Here is an 18,698-nt window from a genome sequence, read left to right as displayed (position 1 = left end):
TCAGGACTGAGGCACTTCCCTGCCTCCCCTGTGCCCCACAGCAAGATGAGCTGAATGTAAAACCCAGGCCCTCAGCCATCACTGGAGCCCTGTGCTTTTCCTCACTCGACAGATGAGGACTCTGGCCTGCCAGGGCGAGAACCAGGGCCCAGCAATTGTTTATGCTTCATCCTGCCGACGTTATTAGATCTGATCTGGTTACTCAACCTCAAAATTCCACCAGAACTCAGTACTTCTGCGATTTACCAATGGAATCAAAGGCGGGTGGTACTCCTAAAACCCCTCCTCCTCAAATGATTCTCTCCTGTACTTGGGCGAACAAGCTCCTACTTCTCTAGGCCTGTGGGTGACAGAATGAAGAAGCTACAGCCAGACCCCTGCCTCCCCGCTCCCCCTCACTAACCCAGGCGCGCTCAGGCGAGCTCCCCCAAAGCCCTGCCGCCCTCTTTCCTGACTTGCCTTCTCTGGCCGGAATGGGTGGCTCACACTGAGCCCTGCTGCAGCTGCTGCTCCCTTGCTTCCAAAAGGACTTTCCATTTAATTAAAAATTTGCTATTAAAACGCATTAAAGTGTGTAATACAAATAATCCCCTGGAAATCAGCTGTCCCAGAAGCTAAAGACGAGCTTCATTAGGGAGGTGACTAACAGCAGCAGCAGGAGGCACTAACAGGGCGGCAGGCACCGTGCTAACAGGGATTCTCAGGGGAGTCCTGGCACCTGGCTGTCCTCCCCGGGACCCCTGATCCCAGACCTACACACCCCACCCCCACGGCCCCGAGCCCAGAAGGGCAAAAAGGGCAGGCACCCATGCCTCTGTGCAGACAGGGAGTCATGGGCACTTGCCCTTCCCCATGAAGACCACACACAGAGTCCAGGTGTGAGGAGACTGGGAGGGGAGTCAGCTGAGCAGAGCTGCGAGGGAAGACTAGTCCTCCCAGGCCGCCCAGCCCAGAGCTCCACTTTGATGTGGGTCCCAGGGCCAGGCACCGCCAAGGCAAGGAGGGACAGGTGTGGAAGGCTCCATCACTGAGCAAGACTGCTATCTTTCTCTTTCCATTTGTAGAGAAAATGAACAGGGGGCTGAGAACAAGAGGAGAAACTTGATTGCACCACTCTAAGTGCCAACCTAGCAGACTCGCAATAATAAAGATCCAAATTATAATACCTAACACTTAGTTGAGCTGTTTCAATGTGCCAGGCATTATGCCAAGAGCTTTACACATGTTATTTGATTGAACCCTTGCATTAGCTCTGTAGGGTAGGTACTTCTATTAGCGTCTGTGTAACAGGACAGGCAACAGAGGCTCCAAAAGAAACTCACCCAAAGTTACACTGAGTGGCAGAGCTGAGACTTGAGGCCAAAGCCGGCCAATATTTAGATCCCTAATTTTGTAGAACTGCCTGGAAGGAGTCACTTTCTCCATCCTCTTGGGCAAAGAAGCTCTAACCTGTCCCTATTAGCCCTGGCCATTCCGACTTGCTCAACAATGTCCACGTGGCACCCCCCCTGAAGCAGGCGTGGCTGGACACGCCATGGACACAGCTATGAACAAGATCCAGCAGCCTGTGCGGGGGGGGACGGACTTTAAAGAAGCACTTATACAAATACATAACCAAGCATTAGGGGCTGTTGGGGAAAAGTAAAGGATGTATTTGGGGGAAAAAAATCCAATACCCTGGCCATTCCACAGTCATGAGAGGGTATGAGGCCAAGGAAAACCAGACCAACCCTATACAGGAAGATCTGGGAGAAGAAGCATGAAGCATTTGAGCATTACAGTTGTAAACCTAGTTATTGTTCTTTACAAACTGTGGAAGGAAGAACAGGCCAAAAACAACACACTCAGTGTCTTATACCTTCAAGTACTGACAAAGCCACAACCCCAATCTTGTGGCTATTTCCAACTCTTTAAAAACCACCTGACAGTATGCCACATTTTAACTAACAAACTCTGGTCAAAAAAGCACCCACAACTATCACTGTTCATGTCCATGGAAATACAGGGCCGGGGAGGAGGTAGTGTCATCCCAGGGGGCTAGCGGGGGAGTGGAGGCTGCCCTGCAGGGAGGAGCAGGTGGGCATGATCTGGGAGCTGCTCACCTATGCTACAACTTTTCCATCTCTTTCTTGGCAACTGTTATTGCTACACTTACTATTTATTAGCTGTGTGTGGCCTGGGCCCAACATAAAAGGCTTGAATAACATGTGTGAACTGAGTTGGGGCTGGAGGGACTACTTCTGGGAGCTGGAATCTCCAGTTTCATCACCTCCATTTATTTCCTAGGCCTCGTTTACTTGCTCAACCTTCTCAGAACAACTCCATTAAGAGGCACAGACGACAAAACAGAGGCACGGATAAGGAAAATCATGTGCCAGAGGTCACAGCTGCCCAGCAAATCCCAGATTCAGACCTGGAGGACTGGAAACCAAGGCCACAGACCTTTGCTTCTCCACGTGCTGAACCAGCAGCATGAGCTTCACCTGGAGACATAGGGAAGCTCAGGTCCACCCCAGACCTACTGAATCAGAATCTGAATTTTAACACGATCCCTAGGTGATTCACAAGCACATGAAAGTTTGAGAAGTACTGCTCTAAACCACAATGCTAGGCTGTGATCGAAACTGCTGGGGCAGCTCAGCACGAAAGAAGACAGAGTCTATTCATTAGAGGAATTCAGAGCAGGGAGCAAGCAGATCACAGGTAGAAGACACTTCATTCAGACTCTAGACGGTCAGCACTACTGCCGTTTCTTCCTCTCAACTCTGCACCTCTGGCCACTCTCCCAGGGCTGTTTTAGGTTCTGCAGTACGCCTCAAAACCAACAGGCTTTAAAAAAAAAAAAAGGCTTTATCTTTTAAAGCAATTTTGGGTTCACAGCAAAACTGAGAGGGAAGCACAGAGAGCTCCCACCTACCCGCTGTCCCCACACACGCACAGCCATCTCCACAAAAGAAGCAAGCTCATTACAACTGACGAACCTACACTGACACAGCATTATCACCCAGAGACCATGGTTTACATTCGGGGTCACTCTTCCAACAGACTGTCAACTCCTGGGGTAGAATATCTATTAAGGGAAAAAACTGGGGGTGCCTGGCTCCTTGTACCAAATACCCTTCTGAATGCAAGTGCTGGTGAGTCTGACAATGATCAGGGGTGGACCATGTGCTCTCTGCTTCCTCACCTCTGCACTATCTTAGGCTGGTCCACTGGTATCCCTGTGGGATGGAATTAGAAGCTACAGCCAAAAGGGCCACCGCTCTGAAGGATCAAGCAGTGGAGAGAGAAGAGGGATAGCGAATTAAGCAGATAAAACGGGCTCCTCTTCTGCCGCAAGCCAGGTCAAGATCCATGGCAACCCCCATCTCCTGGACCCACAGCTCCCCCTCATCTCTAGGAGTTCCGGTTCCCACTGGAGGACAGTGGGACAGCCCAGCCAGATCATTCTCCCAGGACATGGTCCTGACTACTCATCCTTCCTTCTCCCTTCCCTTGACCCCAAATAGGGCCTCAGACCAATGCCCCCGGGGTCTGGGAGCAGGCATGAAATGAAAGCACAGTTCTAGGCAATGAGACGCTGACAAAGGGAGAGAGCCTTGCCTGGCCTTCCCTGGGTTCTGCTGTCTCCCTAACAGAGCAGATGGCTGGGGGAGACAGTCCCTCCATCTGCCTTGATTCTGTGCTGGGGACTGGTGGTTAAAGAAAAAGGGGCTACCAAACCAAGTCTAAAAGGTTCAAAAGTATATATCTAATTTTCGAAAGCACAGAAAAAGAAGGCTAGAATATTTTCCAGCTAGAATTCCAGTTCTGGACTTCCTGGTTGATTCTCAATTGTCTTTGTTCTACCCTGACCCTTCTGTGGTCAACCACACCCATGTTGCAGGTAATAAGGACATGGTTCCACCTCCTGCACCATCGACCCCACCCTCTGTTCTCCCCTCCCTCCAGGTGGGCGATTCATCATTGCTCTACGAGTTGGTCACTTGGGCTGTAAGGAAAGGAAGTTGTTGTCCTCAGACCCTGAGACCTGGGACTGGAACACCAAAATGCTTCTGTGCTTGTGGGTGGCTTTAGTCACCCACCTGCTTTTTTTCTCCAGTTCTGGCACGTCTAGCTCAGAGTGACAAGCTCGTAAAGCCCAGAGGGACCAGGTAAGCAGTAGAAAGTTAAGTTAACAGCATAGAGAGTGGCCAGCAGGCTAAGGGGGCAGTCACTGCCCAGGTCCAGCTGATTCTGGCCATGCATGGATGTGGGCTCGGCAGAGCCAAATCTGATTTGAAAGATTGGGAAATGGAATTTTTTTTTTCAAAATGTGAAATCTCATTTTAAAATACTGGCAAATAATAAAAATATTTTTAAACCACTAAGCCAGCCAAACAAAACATGCCTGAGTTGGTAACTGCTGTTTTCGCTGTTCCTTTAGTCGTTTCTCTCCTACCCAAGGCGACAATTTGGTCCCCACTATGCTGTTTTCAGGTGAGGGCTGAACTTCAGAGAGCTCAGGGGTTCCCAGCCCAGGACTCGTGGGCTGAGAGGGGCTGGCTTCGTGCAAGACTGCACCAGGCAGAACTGAGTACCAGCTACCCCAATCTGTGTCGCGTGTAAGCCAAGCTGCTGATTGCCATCTATAAAGCCGTGCATGGCTTCAGTTCTGGCTACCTCAAAGCTCCCTTCCCCTCGGGCTGGAGTACGACCCCGCTCTCCCGTGTCAGAGCTCAGGGTGAAAATCTCAGTCCTAGGTCTGTGAAGCTGGAGGCTGAGTAGCTCAGGAGGGAGCACTGAACTTCAGCAAGTCACCTCACAGTGCTGGCTACCAACCCAGCAGAGTGGGCAGCCTCGGGACACCCCTAATATCTAGGCCATGCCTGAGGAGCACAGAAACTCACTATCCTTTGTGATAATTGGAGCTTTCAGGGAAAACCTAGGAGATGTTCCCTGTTTTTCTACCTCAAGTCAAGCCTGGGGTTTCTGCTCAGATGCTGAAGCCAGCCCAGTTTCTGTCCCCTCCGAGAGAAGCACCAAATCAGGGCCAACGCTTTTGGCAAAGACTACTTCAGCTGAACAATGTAAAACTGAGCCAGAGTGGGTTGTGGCAGGCAAACCTCCTCAGGCTTTAGAACAACCAACAATGTGCTCTTGTCCCCCGAGTCAGGGTGGGAGCAGGGAGAAATCCTCTTAATTTTTTCTCCTTCTCCAGCCGAGTGGCTCCTGCCACCCCTTCTTCAGGGAAGCCAAGCGGGTGGGCAGCTTGCTTTCCTGGCTCCGGGGAATACAAATGGGAGTGCCATGGAAACCCCCAGAGTGCACACGATCCCGCAACAAGGAACAAAACTCTTTCAAGTCCAGAAACAAAGTGCAGACCCTTTCCTGCCGGCCGCGGAAGGCCCCTGGCGAGGGGTGCTGGCAGGCCACTCGCCCCGAGCCTCACACGCCGAAGACCTGGCCCTCAGCCCAAAGACGGAAGGAGAGGGGAAGAAAGGGAGCCTGAAACATATTCTGATACCTCACTCCCAGCCCTGAGATGGCACCACAGGGAGGGAGACGTTCAGGTCTCTAAACTAGAACACCCCAGAATTCCGAGCTGCGATGCTGCCTGGGTAAAAAAAGACACCAGGCAGACGCCCAGGGACAGAAGTGGTTCCCCACACAAAAACAGTGGATCTCTGTTCTCGCCACCTTCTACAAAATACCCAAGACATGCTCTATATAAGGGCACTTACCGATGTTTGGATGTTTCAAAAGTCGGCATATCCGGGCCTCACGTTCTAGTTTCTGGTGATCTAAAAGTGGTGAAGAGAGAAAACGAAAGCGATCAGACATCCATTCTATTTGCGGCCACTTGGCTATTCATATGCCTTCAATTCTGAGATACCTACTATGGCCCTTTTTAAAAAAAAAACAATTTGCTGAATTAACATAGCAGGTCACAGCAATTCTGGAGACAGGTATTAATGACAACCTTTTGCCATGAAGCAGTGTCTTAGGAAAGCTTCCCAAGCTAGTGAGTGGCAGAGCCAGGATTTAAATCCAAGTCTTAAACTAAAACTCTGGTGCTCTTTCCACCATAGCAGGGATTTCACTGGGCCAGGGTGTCCAGAATCTCTTCCTTGTTGAAAATACTAATAATAATGGCTAAGTTTTACTGAACACCTACTACATGAACATATATTGTGCTAGGAGTTTTGCATATATTCCCTAATGCAGTCTTCACGGCAATCCTGAAACATAACCATGCTGACAATGGAGACATAATTTGAAAAAAAAAATTGCTAATGTTTATTGAGTGCTTACTTCTACACCAGGCAGATACATCTTTTAATTTAGTCTCAAAACAACTTTTGCAGGTTGGTAGTATTACGATGCCTATTTTGCAGAAATCCTACTTCTTCCCAGGACCCGCTTGGCTGCTTACTGCTGGGAGCTCTGACCTATTGCCATGCATGTTCTGAGGTCACGCTGCTTCGAAACGACCAGAATCCAAGAGCCCACAAATCTAAGCAAGATGTGGTAGTTGATTCCTTCCAGAGGAAGGCAGAGCTCCAGGCACAGAAAGAGAGGCTGCTACTGCTTAAAACAAGGTAGCCTAGAAGCCCCAGCCACTCTACCCCCAGTCTCTACTTGCTGAACTCCACCAAAACCACCTCCTTCACAAAGTCTTCCCTGTTTCTCCCAGTAGACTGTGACTTCTCTCCCCATGACCAAGCTCTGTCTCCCAGAGCACCTCTTATAGTTCTCACATCACACATTTAAATCACTTATCTTTCAGTCACAAGCCCTTCAGAGTGGCACCTCTCTGTGTGATGCTTCCTAGAGCTCCTTCCACATCAGAGGCTTCATAATGGTTTATCAATAGCATTGACAGTACTAGTAAAAACTATTCTTTATTAAGTATTTACTATACGCTGGGCAGACGCACAATCTTATTTCATCCTCACAGAAACCCAGTGAAACGGAGGATCTGATTTGCTCAGTTACATTGCAAAGGGGGAAACTGAGACTTAAAAGTTTCAAGTAACCTGCCCAAGGTCACACAAACAGGCCCCAGAGGCAGGTGGTCTGAGCCTAGAGCCCTCTTTCTCCATTGCTACGATATGATGACAAGATCAGGAAAAATGAGAGCATCAAGACTCCAGGCTTTAGGGGCACAGTCCAGTTCACCCCCACTCCTACAGGTCTAGGCAGGTACTGTCCCTTCCATAGCTGCCAAGCGATTCCTGCGTCCCTTGGTAGGGGCTTGTGCCCACCCCACCTCCACCTAAACAGCAAAGAGCCTCTGTAAAGCCTCCCAGGACCCTCACAACCATCCTACCAGGCGGGTGCACTGACTGTCCACATTTCACAGATGATAAAACAGGCCCAGAGAAGTTAAATAATTCACCCAAGGTCCTATAGCAGGAATGGGAGAGAAGTGCGAATTCAAACCCAGGCCTGCCTGAGATAACGCACGGATTATAGGTGAGAAGGAACTCATATTTACTGTCTCACCAAGCACCCTCAGCTCTATCCTAAACGTTCCCTCTAGGGATGGCTCTGCTCTATGGAAGAAGGAGGTAGGGACAGGCATAGATTAGTTCCTGCTGCCCAGCTAATCTATCCCAGCTGCCCATAGATCTGGGTCAGGCCTTCCGTCCCATCCTTGAGTTCGGTATGGGGACTGACCAGGATGCAGCCAGGAAAGCCCCAGGTAATCCCACACTGCCTGTGACCCCTCGGGGCCGGGACCTCCAGAAGGCAGTGCAGTTGGCGAAGCGGCACTAGTGTTGCCTGGTGACAGGGGGCTTGCTTCTTCCAGACCTGACTGGGGGACGTCAGGGCGACCCCATCTTCCTCCCCAGCCCTGGTCGTGGGATGGTGGTACCAAGCAAGCCACACTAAAGCTGAAGACCTCCCGGCCCTCTCTCTCACCACTCACCTCATACCCTCCAACCCGCAACTCTCGGGCTGGGCTGCCCGGGCAGGTGCAGGAGGGCAGTATCTTGCGATACGGAGGTGGCAGCTGAGGGGAAGGCCCAGAAGATTAATGTTTATCTCCTCCCTTAAGTCTCTTACTGGCTAATGGTTACAGTTCCACAACACCAACGGCACTAAAAATAAGGGAGCTCTGGCTTTATCAGTGACTCAGAGTGGGAAGAGAAGAGACACAGTCACACTCCCAGCTCCTCGAAGGAGCTGCCCAGGGTCCAGAGGGTCCTAGACAGTCACGCAGTTTGACCCTAATTCCACGGAGCTGAGTACCACATTCTGCACAAGTCTTCTCTGAACCCCAGGCTGTGCCGTGGTCCTTGGTCTGACCCTCAGTCATGGAGTCTGGCCATTAACCCACTGGTTTTGAATCTGACAGCCCCAGATGGAGCCCTAGAGCTGCGAGTCCCAAACCCATCTGAGTCTCATTTATTCATTCAGAAAATACTTACTGAGGCCTACTAAGCGACAGGTGCTGTTTCAGATGCTGGGGATAGAGCAGTGAATAGAACAGACAACAGTCCCCACCCTCAGCAAGCTGATACGCTAGTGGAGCTTGGTCGGGGGACAGACCGTAAGAACTGGATGGCATGTTAGATGTCACGGCAAGTGCAATAAAGAAAAATAAAGCAGGGCAGTGGGAGAGTGCACCCTTAAACTGCATGGTCAAGGACAGCCTCGGCATGGAGTGACATGTGATGGAACGGAGGTGACAGTGAGCCAGGTACACAGCTTGGGAAAAAGTTTCCTCACTTCTAAAATGAAGGCAGGGATGTCTGTGGCTTAAACGACGTATTTGAGTAAATGCTCCGCACAGTGCCTGGCACTCAGGGAGAGCCTCCTTTCCAAGGGTCCAGCAGTAAGACAGATGAGGTCTCCCAGGCTGGGCTTGTGCCCACGGCCATCACCAGAGACACGAGAGAGCTGGACCCACTCTCCATCAGCCTGGGCATTCACGGGGTCTTGGAACACTAACCAAGCCCTTCACCTGGCTCCATCACAGCCTTCCATTTGGGTGGGGCCCACTGGTGTCTGCAGCCTGCAGGGGAAGGCTACCAGCAGGGTAACCTCCGAGAGAGGACAGCCCAGTTAAAGCCACTGTCTGTGGGAGCCCTGGTCGTCCTCGGCCCCAGCCTTATGGGCTGTGGCGCCCTGCCATCCTGAAACAATGCTCAATGAGCCGTGTGGTTCCTGCCTACCACGCTCTCCCTGCTCCTGAGGAGGATCCTCGCTCAGCCGGCCAGCACCCCAACCTCTGTCTCCCATCCCTTTCCCCCTCACTCCCTGTCCTGTTCTCCACTGTGTGTCTGGGAAGAAGCACAGGGCTCCGTACAAGCAGCAGCAATGTTTCAGGAACAAGTCAGGTTTGCAGAACATCTTTTCCAGCTGCAGGGTTTGTCCTATAAACTCAGCATGCTGTGCTGTGCTTAGTTGCTCAGTCTTGTCTGACTTTCTGACCCCATGGACTGCAGCCCACCAGGCTCCTCTGTCCACAGGGATTCTCCAGGCAAGAATACTAGAGTGGGTTGCCATGCCCTCCTCCAGGGGATTTTCCCAACACAGGGATCAAACCCGGGTCTCCCACATTGTAGGCAGATTCTTTATCAACTGAGCTATCAGGGAAGTCCGAAACTCAGCATCCCCAAGTCCCGAACGCTAAGGCCACTGACCTGGCCTGGTCCACAGTGGTAGGTCCAGGCCCTGGCTTGACATCCCAAGGTGCTAACACATCAGCAGTGCTCCCGTCACGAAGGCGGCCTTCTCCCTTGGGACACTCCTCCTTCCAGTGACCGCTGAGCTCTGTTGCAGACCTTCTTCAAGGCTGACCCTCTTCCCACCCACCTTTCGACTGGGCTCGTCCCCACCCCCTCACACGGCCCAGCCCCCCCTTCCTGTTTGACAACAGCCACTTCCCGCTTTTGCACAGGGCCACTTCCTGCCTGCCTGCGTGCTACTGCCATGGAGAGACCCACCCCTGCCGGCCTTCAGCCCAGCTCCAACCACAGCCCTCTGCAAGGATTTCCACCTCAAGAGCTAGATGGTAACAGGAGCAGAAAGCAGAAGCGGCCGTTACCAAGATCCCCTTCAGGCCTTCCTGATAGCACCCTCAGGTGAGGGCCAAGCCCTGGACACCAGGACCCCTTGCCTCCCCCGCCTTCTGCACAAGAGCTTAAGACTGTCAGGGCACCACAAAGGCTGAAAACCCTTGACGAGAAGGGCAGCAAAGGCGTGACCAGATGCAGAGCAGAGGAAGCAGACGGTGAGGAGACCTCGAAACACCTCTCCCCGCTCCAAACTCACTTTCCTGCCCCACCAGGATGGAGTGCAGGGAAAGCCAGCCAGGTTCTCCACAGCCCTACAGAGACACACTGGCTGATTCAGTGACGTCTCTAAAACCACAAATGCTAGCACGGACTTCAACTAAGATCCTGCTGACATCTAAACATACAGCCCACTGTAAGTGGGCAAAGACACAAAGCCCTGCTCTGGCTAGCGGGACCCTCCCTAGGTTCTGATCTCAATGACATCCTCAACTTTTCGGAGTTATTTTGAAGGTCTGTGCCTGTGGTCCCAACATGGATCAGGAAAAGCTTCCCACAGCCCACCCAGTTCAGATGCTCTGTGTGGGCGTCTCCTCTGGCTTCCCCCTTCTGGCCCTCTGAGGCATCGCTCGGAGGAGAAGAAACAAGGGCAGCGCAGGGATTTGGTGTCATAATCCACATTCCCCAGCTGCTTATAAACAGCCCCTGGCCTTGGGAATCCCAAGCTACAATCCCATTGACCTCACCCTGACATTGTGATGCCACAGCCCTTCCTCTCTGAATCTCACTCTAAAGGTGCAAAGTCCCCAATTAAGAGCAAAAGTCTGTGTATCACATAAGAGCAGGGGCCACAGCTTCTAATTCATATCCATACACCTGGGGACTAGCTGAGGGCTGTGAATACAGCCCAGTGGGGCATGAAAAGTCGCCATGTGAACCCCCAAGGCTCTGTCCTTTGAACTGGTGTCCTTTCCTTCTCTTCAGCCCTAAATCAAGCAGTTTGAACTGGGTGACACGAAGACCTGAGCCTTACTCTGGTCTCTGGATCTTAAGACAGAAGCTTTAACTAAGGAGGACAAGGAGAGAGGCTCCAAGAAGAGGCCCATAGTGAAAGTCTTCCCAAACCAGCTTGGACAGAGAAAATCCCCATGGGGTCACTAGCAAGCCCCAAGAAGGCAAGGCTCTGCCTCTGGACACTCTCAAGGCCAGAACAGGGTCAGCCACTGAGCTCTCCATGCCCCCAGCAGGGCTCTGGGTGCCTGCAGCCTTTGCCCACTGTTTTGGTGACATTTCCTTCATGGTAACCAGCCCCAAGTAAAACATCCCAGGAAGCAGCCCCTAAAAATAGCTCCTCCCAGGGCAGCAGCAAGCTGGGGGAGGGGAAAGAGAGGGAGGAGAGAAGAGGGGAGCAGATGGGAAGCTGCTGCTGATAGGGCCCAGGAAGTAGAGGTGGTGTTTGGGGGGGAAGTGGCTGGAAACATCCCTACCATACAGCAGTCTCTACCCACAGAGGTATGTTCAGATGAGAGCGAGACTTCGTCAGTGGAAGGGAGGGATCTGCTCCACTGGGCTCAGAGCTCTGGGTCTAGATGGAGAGGCATGGAGGTGATCTATCAGGATTTAGCACAGAAACAAAATATCCAGAATCTGTATTTTAAAGGGAAGAGCCAAAGGCTAAATGATGACCACACTGCTTAAAGATGCTGGGATCTGAGCACTGACAATATCACTGGCATGCCTACAGCTCACAACGAACAAACCGGTCTTTTGCGTTCTGGTTTCCCCACCGGCTGTAAGGGAGATCTGTCTGGCCCATTGACAGAAGACAAAGGGCTTCTGCCGAGAAGCACTCGAAAGGTGCAAAGTGCCCATCTCTTCCTGTCACCACCCTTTTGGCACCCATGGGATCAGGCCCTTGTCAGCCTGCCAAGGCTGTCCAGAGAGCAGCACGCTCAGAGATGGGGCAGGAGCTGGTCACACCCACTCCACCCCTTCTCTGCCTCCAGCCTCCGCAGAGAATGGGGTCAGCCACTCACCTCTAGGGTTTCAGCACAGCCTCAAAGCTTGGAGCACAGCTCCTGACCAGGGCCCAGAGCAAGCAGCAGGAAGCAAGCATGGGCTTCTCCTACAGGATGGGGCCCCTTCCAACCTGCATCACCACCCTATGATGCTAGCACCCAAAATCACTCTGGGAAGGGGCGGGTGGGCAGGACGGCAGGCCACTGTTGTAGGAGCTAAATGACACAGCTCACAGCATGGCTGGATGATGAAACCAACCCTTAGCACAAAGAAGGGGCCTCCAAGCTGTTTCCTCATCCAGCGGGGAGAGTCAGAGGAGCTCAGTCACCTCTACACAGGATGCTCACTTCTCTGTCCACAGAAACTGGTCTGTTTTATCCAAGGAAAAGCACCGTTTCGGATCTAACCTCCTCAAATGCTTCAAGTCCCAGAGTCCCGGTGCTCCAGTGCCGTATAGATCTCTCTTACTCCTGCCCCCCTTCACTGCTGCATCACCCTCCCCTCTCTTCATCCTTAACAGGGAAGTCTCACTTGGAGATACCACAGGGGACACAAATGTCATGGGGGCTACTCAGGCCAACACTAAGGGGGCGGAGACTTTCAGCTGGCACCACCCGGGGGGATCCTATTTCAGTCCCCAGGGCCAGCTGGACCAAGAAAGTTCAGTCCCCAGGGCCAGCTGGACCAAGAAAGGCACAGCCTTTGCCCTTCTGGTGGCCAACATGCCACAATTACAGCCACTCAGCTTGCCACAGCCTTGGATGTGAACTGACACCCCAATCTGGGGGCTCAGAAGAGGCCCCTAATCACAGAACAGCCCGCGTGCACAGATGGTCACAGAGCGGCAGAGACACCACCTGGAGAAGGCTGGGCCAAGGTGTGTCTGGTAAATATCAAAGAGCATGGCAAGAGCAACTGTCACGGCTGTCGCTTTTTAGACGGCATTTCTTAAACGTGTGGCTCAGGGCCCACCTGCATGAAACTCACTAAGGCACTTGTTAAAAGTGTAGATTCTGAGGCTCCACCCCAGACTTCCCAAAGCAGAATCTCTGGCTAGAGCCCAGGAATCTGCATTCTTAACCAGTCTTCAAGGTGATCCTCTTGCACACTAAAAATTGAAAACTGCTGCTTAGAGGAAGTCCTGACATTGCCCTAAAAGGCCATTTATGACAGGGAAGGAAGACGATAAGCTGCAATATCCTCCTTTATCTCCCACCTGTCTTATTCCCCAAGCACAAGTCTTTAACTTCATCTGTTCTCTCCTACAGTTGTGTCAGGACTACAGCCTGGTCCATGGATCAGAGAGAACCCAAGCCAGTGCCAGGGTACAAGGGTTCCAGCAACCTGGCTATGAGTTTCCTGAGAGCCAAAGCCAAAAGGCAACCTGGCTGGTTACACAGTCCATTCATTCAACCTGTAGTATGTACCAGGCGCTTTGTTCTATCAATATGTATCAGGCCCCTCTATCAATACGTATCAATCATATACGTAAAGAAACAGATATGATTCCTATCCTTACCTCCCAGGTCCTGGGGAAGGGGAAGGCTTTTGCTTACATTTAACTTCAACAGAAATTTCTTCACATGGGGTATACAGATTAAATAAATAAACAAACAAGGCAAGTGTTATTAACAGATTTCATAATATTGTTTCCCATAGCACCTTTTAGTAAGGCTAAGCATCCCTTCCCAGTGAAAGCAACTGGAATTCAGATAAATGGTCCAAACAGAGAAATTTCTTATGATGTAAACTGCTCCAAGGATAAATCCTAAACTACGTAGAAAAAAGAAAGGACCATTTGCCCTTCAACTGTAGCAATATGGGAAATGGTTTGGATATAAGCAAGAGAGTGGGATATGAAATGTTATGTTCCACGAGGTGAAAATCTATATGCATATGAATAAAGATAAGAAGGGAATCTGAAGATTTAAAAATAAAAGAAGACATAAGGGCTCAGGCTCCTGGGGGAGGGGGTGCTCTTAAATCTTAAAATAACGACTTATCATTGCCATCACCTGGCCCACTAGCTCTGCATCCAAGCCTATTTTAAATGCCTCCTTCAGCCTAGCTGAGAGCTAAGCTTGGAATCACAGGCTCAAGAGCCCCAACTCCACACCTATTGCCGTTCCAAAGCAAATGGAGTGACATTATGTGACTTTCAGTGACTTTACACAGACAGACCCGCAGACGAAGACAGTGCTCAACACTCAGCTGCCTGAGCTCTCTACGTTGTCGCACAGCCACCATCATGGGCCCCTGAGGCCACCATGACAAGAAACAACAGAGCAAAAGGATTCTTATCCAGAGCTGACCCCCCAGAAGACCAGGTGATCTCTCCCCATGCCTCCCGGGCCACCTCACCATGGAGGGCAAGCAGAAGCAGCCTGACAGTCTCTCTTTCACTCTGCAGCACAGAGAATCACAAACAAGAAAGGAACAGGCAGGGAGACTCAGCAAACGCCCTTCAGACTTTCATGGATGACCCTAGTGGGCCCACCACATTCCCAGATACAGAAATCCAACACCTGTGGAGCCCTAGACAGACAGACAGCGATGAGTGAAACCCAGCCCCAGCCTCTGCACCTTTATAAAATATACAGCGTAAACTGAGAGGCTGCAGGAAAGCCACGGCCTTCACTCACTAACCCCACGGGCACTAGCCTAGTGGGCACCCTGGCCCAACCCTCCCCGGGAGCTCAATCCCCTACTCCCACACCTACAGTGCAACCCCCGGACAACTCCCTCCATCTCCAAGACAACAGCCTCCCACTCTCAATCTCCAAACAGTATTGGCACTTACATATCCCTGACCTCTCTTGTTGGCATCTGTACCTACCAGCCAGGACCAGGCCAAAGTCAACCTGGCACACAGGCCACACAGCAGAGCCCCAGTTTTGGCATAACCATCTCGAGAGGGGGAGTTGCTGCCTGAAGCATATGATCTTACACAAGAATCTTCTTGAAGAAAAAAAAATCAAAGGGAAATAAAACCTCATCCAGTTTGGGCAGGGAAAAAAGATATCAGCTGGCAAAGATGGGACAAGGTTGAAAGAAGGTGAAGCCTGGAAAAGGGACATGACCGCACAAGGTTAGGGAAGTTCAGGTGGGTAGGGAAGGAACAGAAGAAGATAGCCTAAGGCAGGCAACTCCACAAAGTCACCACACCAGCTCTCCTCACCCTAGAGTTCAGCTCGCAGCTGTCTCTCCCACCCTCACGCCTGGGTCAGAGGACAGCGGTGAGACCGGGAAAGCAAAGCACTGCATCATTAACTGGAGACATCAGACACCAGCCCCGTTACTGATGCACACGGGCTATGCTGTGTGGGCACCGGGAGGTATCCATTCTCAAACCGCCATCCCTGCCTGCACCCTGCATCCCTGGCCAGAGGATGTCTGCCAAAGAGCCCAGCCCACTGCACCGTCCCCCCTCCTCAAAGGAGGAGGGCATCTGACTGCCCACATATCTCTATGGCAACCATCGCCTCCGACTCAAGGTACCCAGAGCGAAAGAAAACAAACAAATAAGTCAACTTAATAGCCAGTGTAGAGGAACAGCAAGAGGCAGGGGCTGGGAGGAAGACAGCGAGTCAACCCCTGCTTGTGGGGATGGAGAGCGGTGCTCCCAGCCAGGAGGCAGACACAGACCTGCTAAACAGGTCCCAGAATAACTGACGAGAAGCCCACTGTCAGTTTATAGCTTCTCCAATGCTTAGAAACATGTATTACATCTCTCATTCCAGAGACGCCCAGGTCATTACTAGTCATGGCCCACATCTTCTCCAGGGCATTCTACTGCCCGGTCTTAACTCTTTTCTGAGTCTTATAACCTTTGTCCCAGGGCTACACTTTGCAGCTCTCAGTGACCTGATCCATCCACATACCTCCCTACTCGCCGCAGCTATGAAGAGGACTTCACATTGCTGGGTCTATACCTATCAGATGAGTTGACTTTGGCAAGCACCCAGCACAAGCTGCAGGGAGACAAGGTTCAAGGTGTGAGGCACAGGGCCTGACCCTCCCCAGCCCCAGGCACTTGGGAGCATCTCACAAGTTAGGCTCTCCGGCCTGGGCCTTCACAATCTTCAGATCCTGAGGCCCAGCTGCTCGTATTCAGAGCAGGCCATTGAGATTTCCAGACCATGAGGCATCACCCTCCACCCAGGACAGACTGCATCTGCTGCTGCACCACCAACTTTGTAATTTGATCAAAAAAGCAATCAAGTTCATCTGGCAGGATTTGTTCCCGAGAAGCCCTCGCCAGTAGCAGCCTCCCTTGATGTTTACAGATTCCCTTCCCTTGGGAGTCTGTTCTGCCGCCTGGTGGGTAGGGGGAGGCTGGGTTTGTCAGAGCTGTTCACTTACTGCATTTCCATCTTAAGTCACCACTGGGGCGCAGGGACTAGTCAAGCCTGGAGTGGCTACCACTGCCCCAAACACAGAGATTCCAAACGCCCCAAACGAAGAGCTAGCCACCCACCACTCCCGATATCCTCCCCCTCCATAAAAACCAAGCTCCCTTGAGCCTTCAGGGACCACTCCTCCTAGCAGCAATCAAGGACTCTTACATCTTCATTCTTTTCTATCTGTTCCCTGTATAACTCTGCCTAGCTTCAAAGGTCACCCACCCTGAAATTCCAACTCTTCTCCAAGAGCTAAAGCCACAACCCCCAACTGCTGGTTCTTCTTCAGAACACTAGCCCTTGGAGGCACCCCCATGGAGAGACTGAGACGGGGAATACTCACCCCGAGCAGATAACTTCTTGGTATTGATGATTTTTGCTGCATACTCTTGCGTGGACGTTTTCTTCACACACCTGCGGACCACAGAGAAAGCACCCCTGGAGGGAGAAGGGGGAAAGAACTGGGACACGGAGCAGAGCAGAGTGACACAAACACACTTCAGGTCTGAGGACAGTGATGCTCCCATCACCAGACCTTTAGTCAAAATCACACACACACACACCAGTGTGGTGACTATTACCACCCAACCTGGGGCAGAAGGATGTGGCCTCTGCAGGCCGCTCAACAGATGTGGGTGGAGGACCACGCTACTCCCACGCCCACCCACATCTGTTCTGGGTAAAGCAACAGCCCTAACCTCAGGCTGTGCGTCAAGAGCTGGTGGGAGATGCTTAAAACACACACCTGCTGCATCTCACGGACGGCCCTGCAGTCCCAGCCAAGAAGACCGGAGAAAGGAAGACCCTGCCCTTTTCTCAGCAGGAATAGTTGGGGTAGGGGAAGGAAACATGAGAAAGAGGGTATGTCTTTCTAATACATGTCTCCCTCAACCATGGGGAGGAAAGTGAGACTCAAATCCCCCCAGCCGGCTTCATCCCACTGCGTCCTAGCTCAACTGATAGCAGGGAAAGAGAGGACCCAGTTGTGGGTCTCAGACATCAACAACTCCCCTTCCCCATGACACTTCCCTCTACACGCCCCCCAGCCCTCATTGGGAGCTCGCACTCTCCAGCTCTGGAAACATCCAGGGGGGCGGGCTGGGCGGGGGCTGCAGTGGCCAGGCTCGGCGCCGCGGGTGGGGGTGGGGGGCCAGGGCTGGTGCAGCGGCCGGCTCAGTGCGGAGGGGAGGGGGATGCTGCGGCTGCGGCGCGCGGCTCCCGGGACCACTGCAGGGATGGGGGGAGGGGACGGGGGTGCTGCAGCACTGCCCAGCAGCGGGGCTGGGATCCTGGAAGCGGCACTAGCCGGGGGCGGGGCCGGGTACCAAGCATCCCCCACACCCGGGGGCCGCAGCAGGGTTGGAGCTGCAGGGCCGGGGAGGGTCCTGAGTCTCAGGCGCGTGGGACATGGGACCGGGTGCTGAGTGAGCTCTTGAACAGAGTGGGGAGGGGGCAGCAAACAGGCGGCGTTGGGATTAGGGGGGGCGCCAGAAGGGTGCGGAAGGGGCGGGGCTGGAGGGCGCCCAGGAGCGCTCCGGGGGCTGCAGTCCCCGCGGCAGCGCGGGGTGCAGCAGCCCGGGCAGCTGCTGCAGGGCGCGGAGGGGGCTGCGGGGCAGGGAGCTGGGGACGAGGGGGCCCCGGGAGGCGGCTGGCGGGAAAGGCTGGGGGTGGGGCGGGCCGAGGGGGCGCTGCAGCGGCCGGTGCAGGGCCGGGGGGCGGGGCGAGGAGCCGCATAGCGCCCGGGCGGCAGGGGCAGGGTGTGGGGGGCCCCGGCTGGCGGCGGACGAGCCGTACTTGCCGAGCTCCTCGAAGAGCTGATAGTCGTCGGTGAAGCGGGTGCAGGTGGCGGTGGTGGCCATGCTGGCGGGCGGGCGGACGCGGCGGTGCAGCCCGCGCCGACGTCGGTGCACAGTCACCGCCGCCCGGCCGAGGGAGCAAGAGGAGGAGACGGGGCTGAGCCCGGCAGCACCGCGAGACTTTACCGGGGAGAGCGAGGGAGGGAGGGACACCCCCGCGCCGCCCGCCCGCCCCGCCCCCAGCCCCGCCGGCCCCCCGCCCGGCCCCCGGACCGCCCCGGGGGAGGGGCCTTCCGCCACCGGCCCCGCCCCGCCCGGGGAGCCGCTGGGGCTGGGCGGAGACACCCGGGAGCGAAAGCGGGGGTGCGGGTGGGGGGTCTCAGACCCGGCCACCTGGAGGGGGCTAGAAGGTTCCTGACCTGTGGGCTTGTCCCAGGGCAGACCCTACAAGTGCTCAGGATGTGAGTGCAAGTATG

The 18,698-nt window shown here is 53.3% G+C and overlaps 1 protein-coding gene across 18 annotated transcripts in view; it reads right to left on the bottom strand.

Moving 5' to 3' along the window:
• CAMK2G (calcium/calmodulin dependent protein kinase II gamma) overlaps positions 1–18,417 on the bottom strand; it is a 55,106-nt gene extending 36,689 nt beyond the window's left edge. For 5 of the 18 annotated variants that reach the window (XM_018042365.1, XM_018042374.1, XM_018042371.1 and 2 more), the window contains exons 1-3: positions 18,221–18,285; positions 16,770–16,864; positions 5,724–5,783 (exon numbers count right to left, since the gene is read on the bottom strand). In XM_018042365.1, the coding sequence (XP_017897854.1) occupies positions 5,724–5,783; positions 16,770–16,864; positions 18,221–18,285 (220 nt within the window). Of the gene's footprint in view, positions 1–5,723; positions 5,784–16,769; positions 16,865–18,220 lie in introns of all 18 variants that reach the window. The other 13 variants (XM_018042370.1, XM_018042366.1, XM_018042364.1 and 10 more) reach the window with 5 other exon arrangements.

The sequence above is a fragment of the Capra hircus genome, chromosome 28, assembly GCF_001704415.2.
Source record: "Capra hircus breed San Clemente chromosome 28, ASM170441v1, whole genome shotgun sequence".
Classification (NCBI taxonomy): domain Eukaryota; kingdom Metazoa; phylum Chordata; class Mammalia; order Artiodactyla; family Bovidae; genus Capra; species Capra hircus.
The sequence above is the reverse complement of the archived record's forward strand: the minus strand, read 5'-3'. Positions and strand labels throughout refer to the sequence as shown.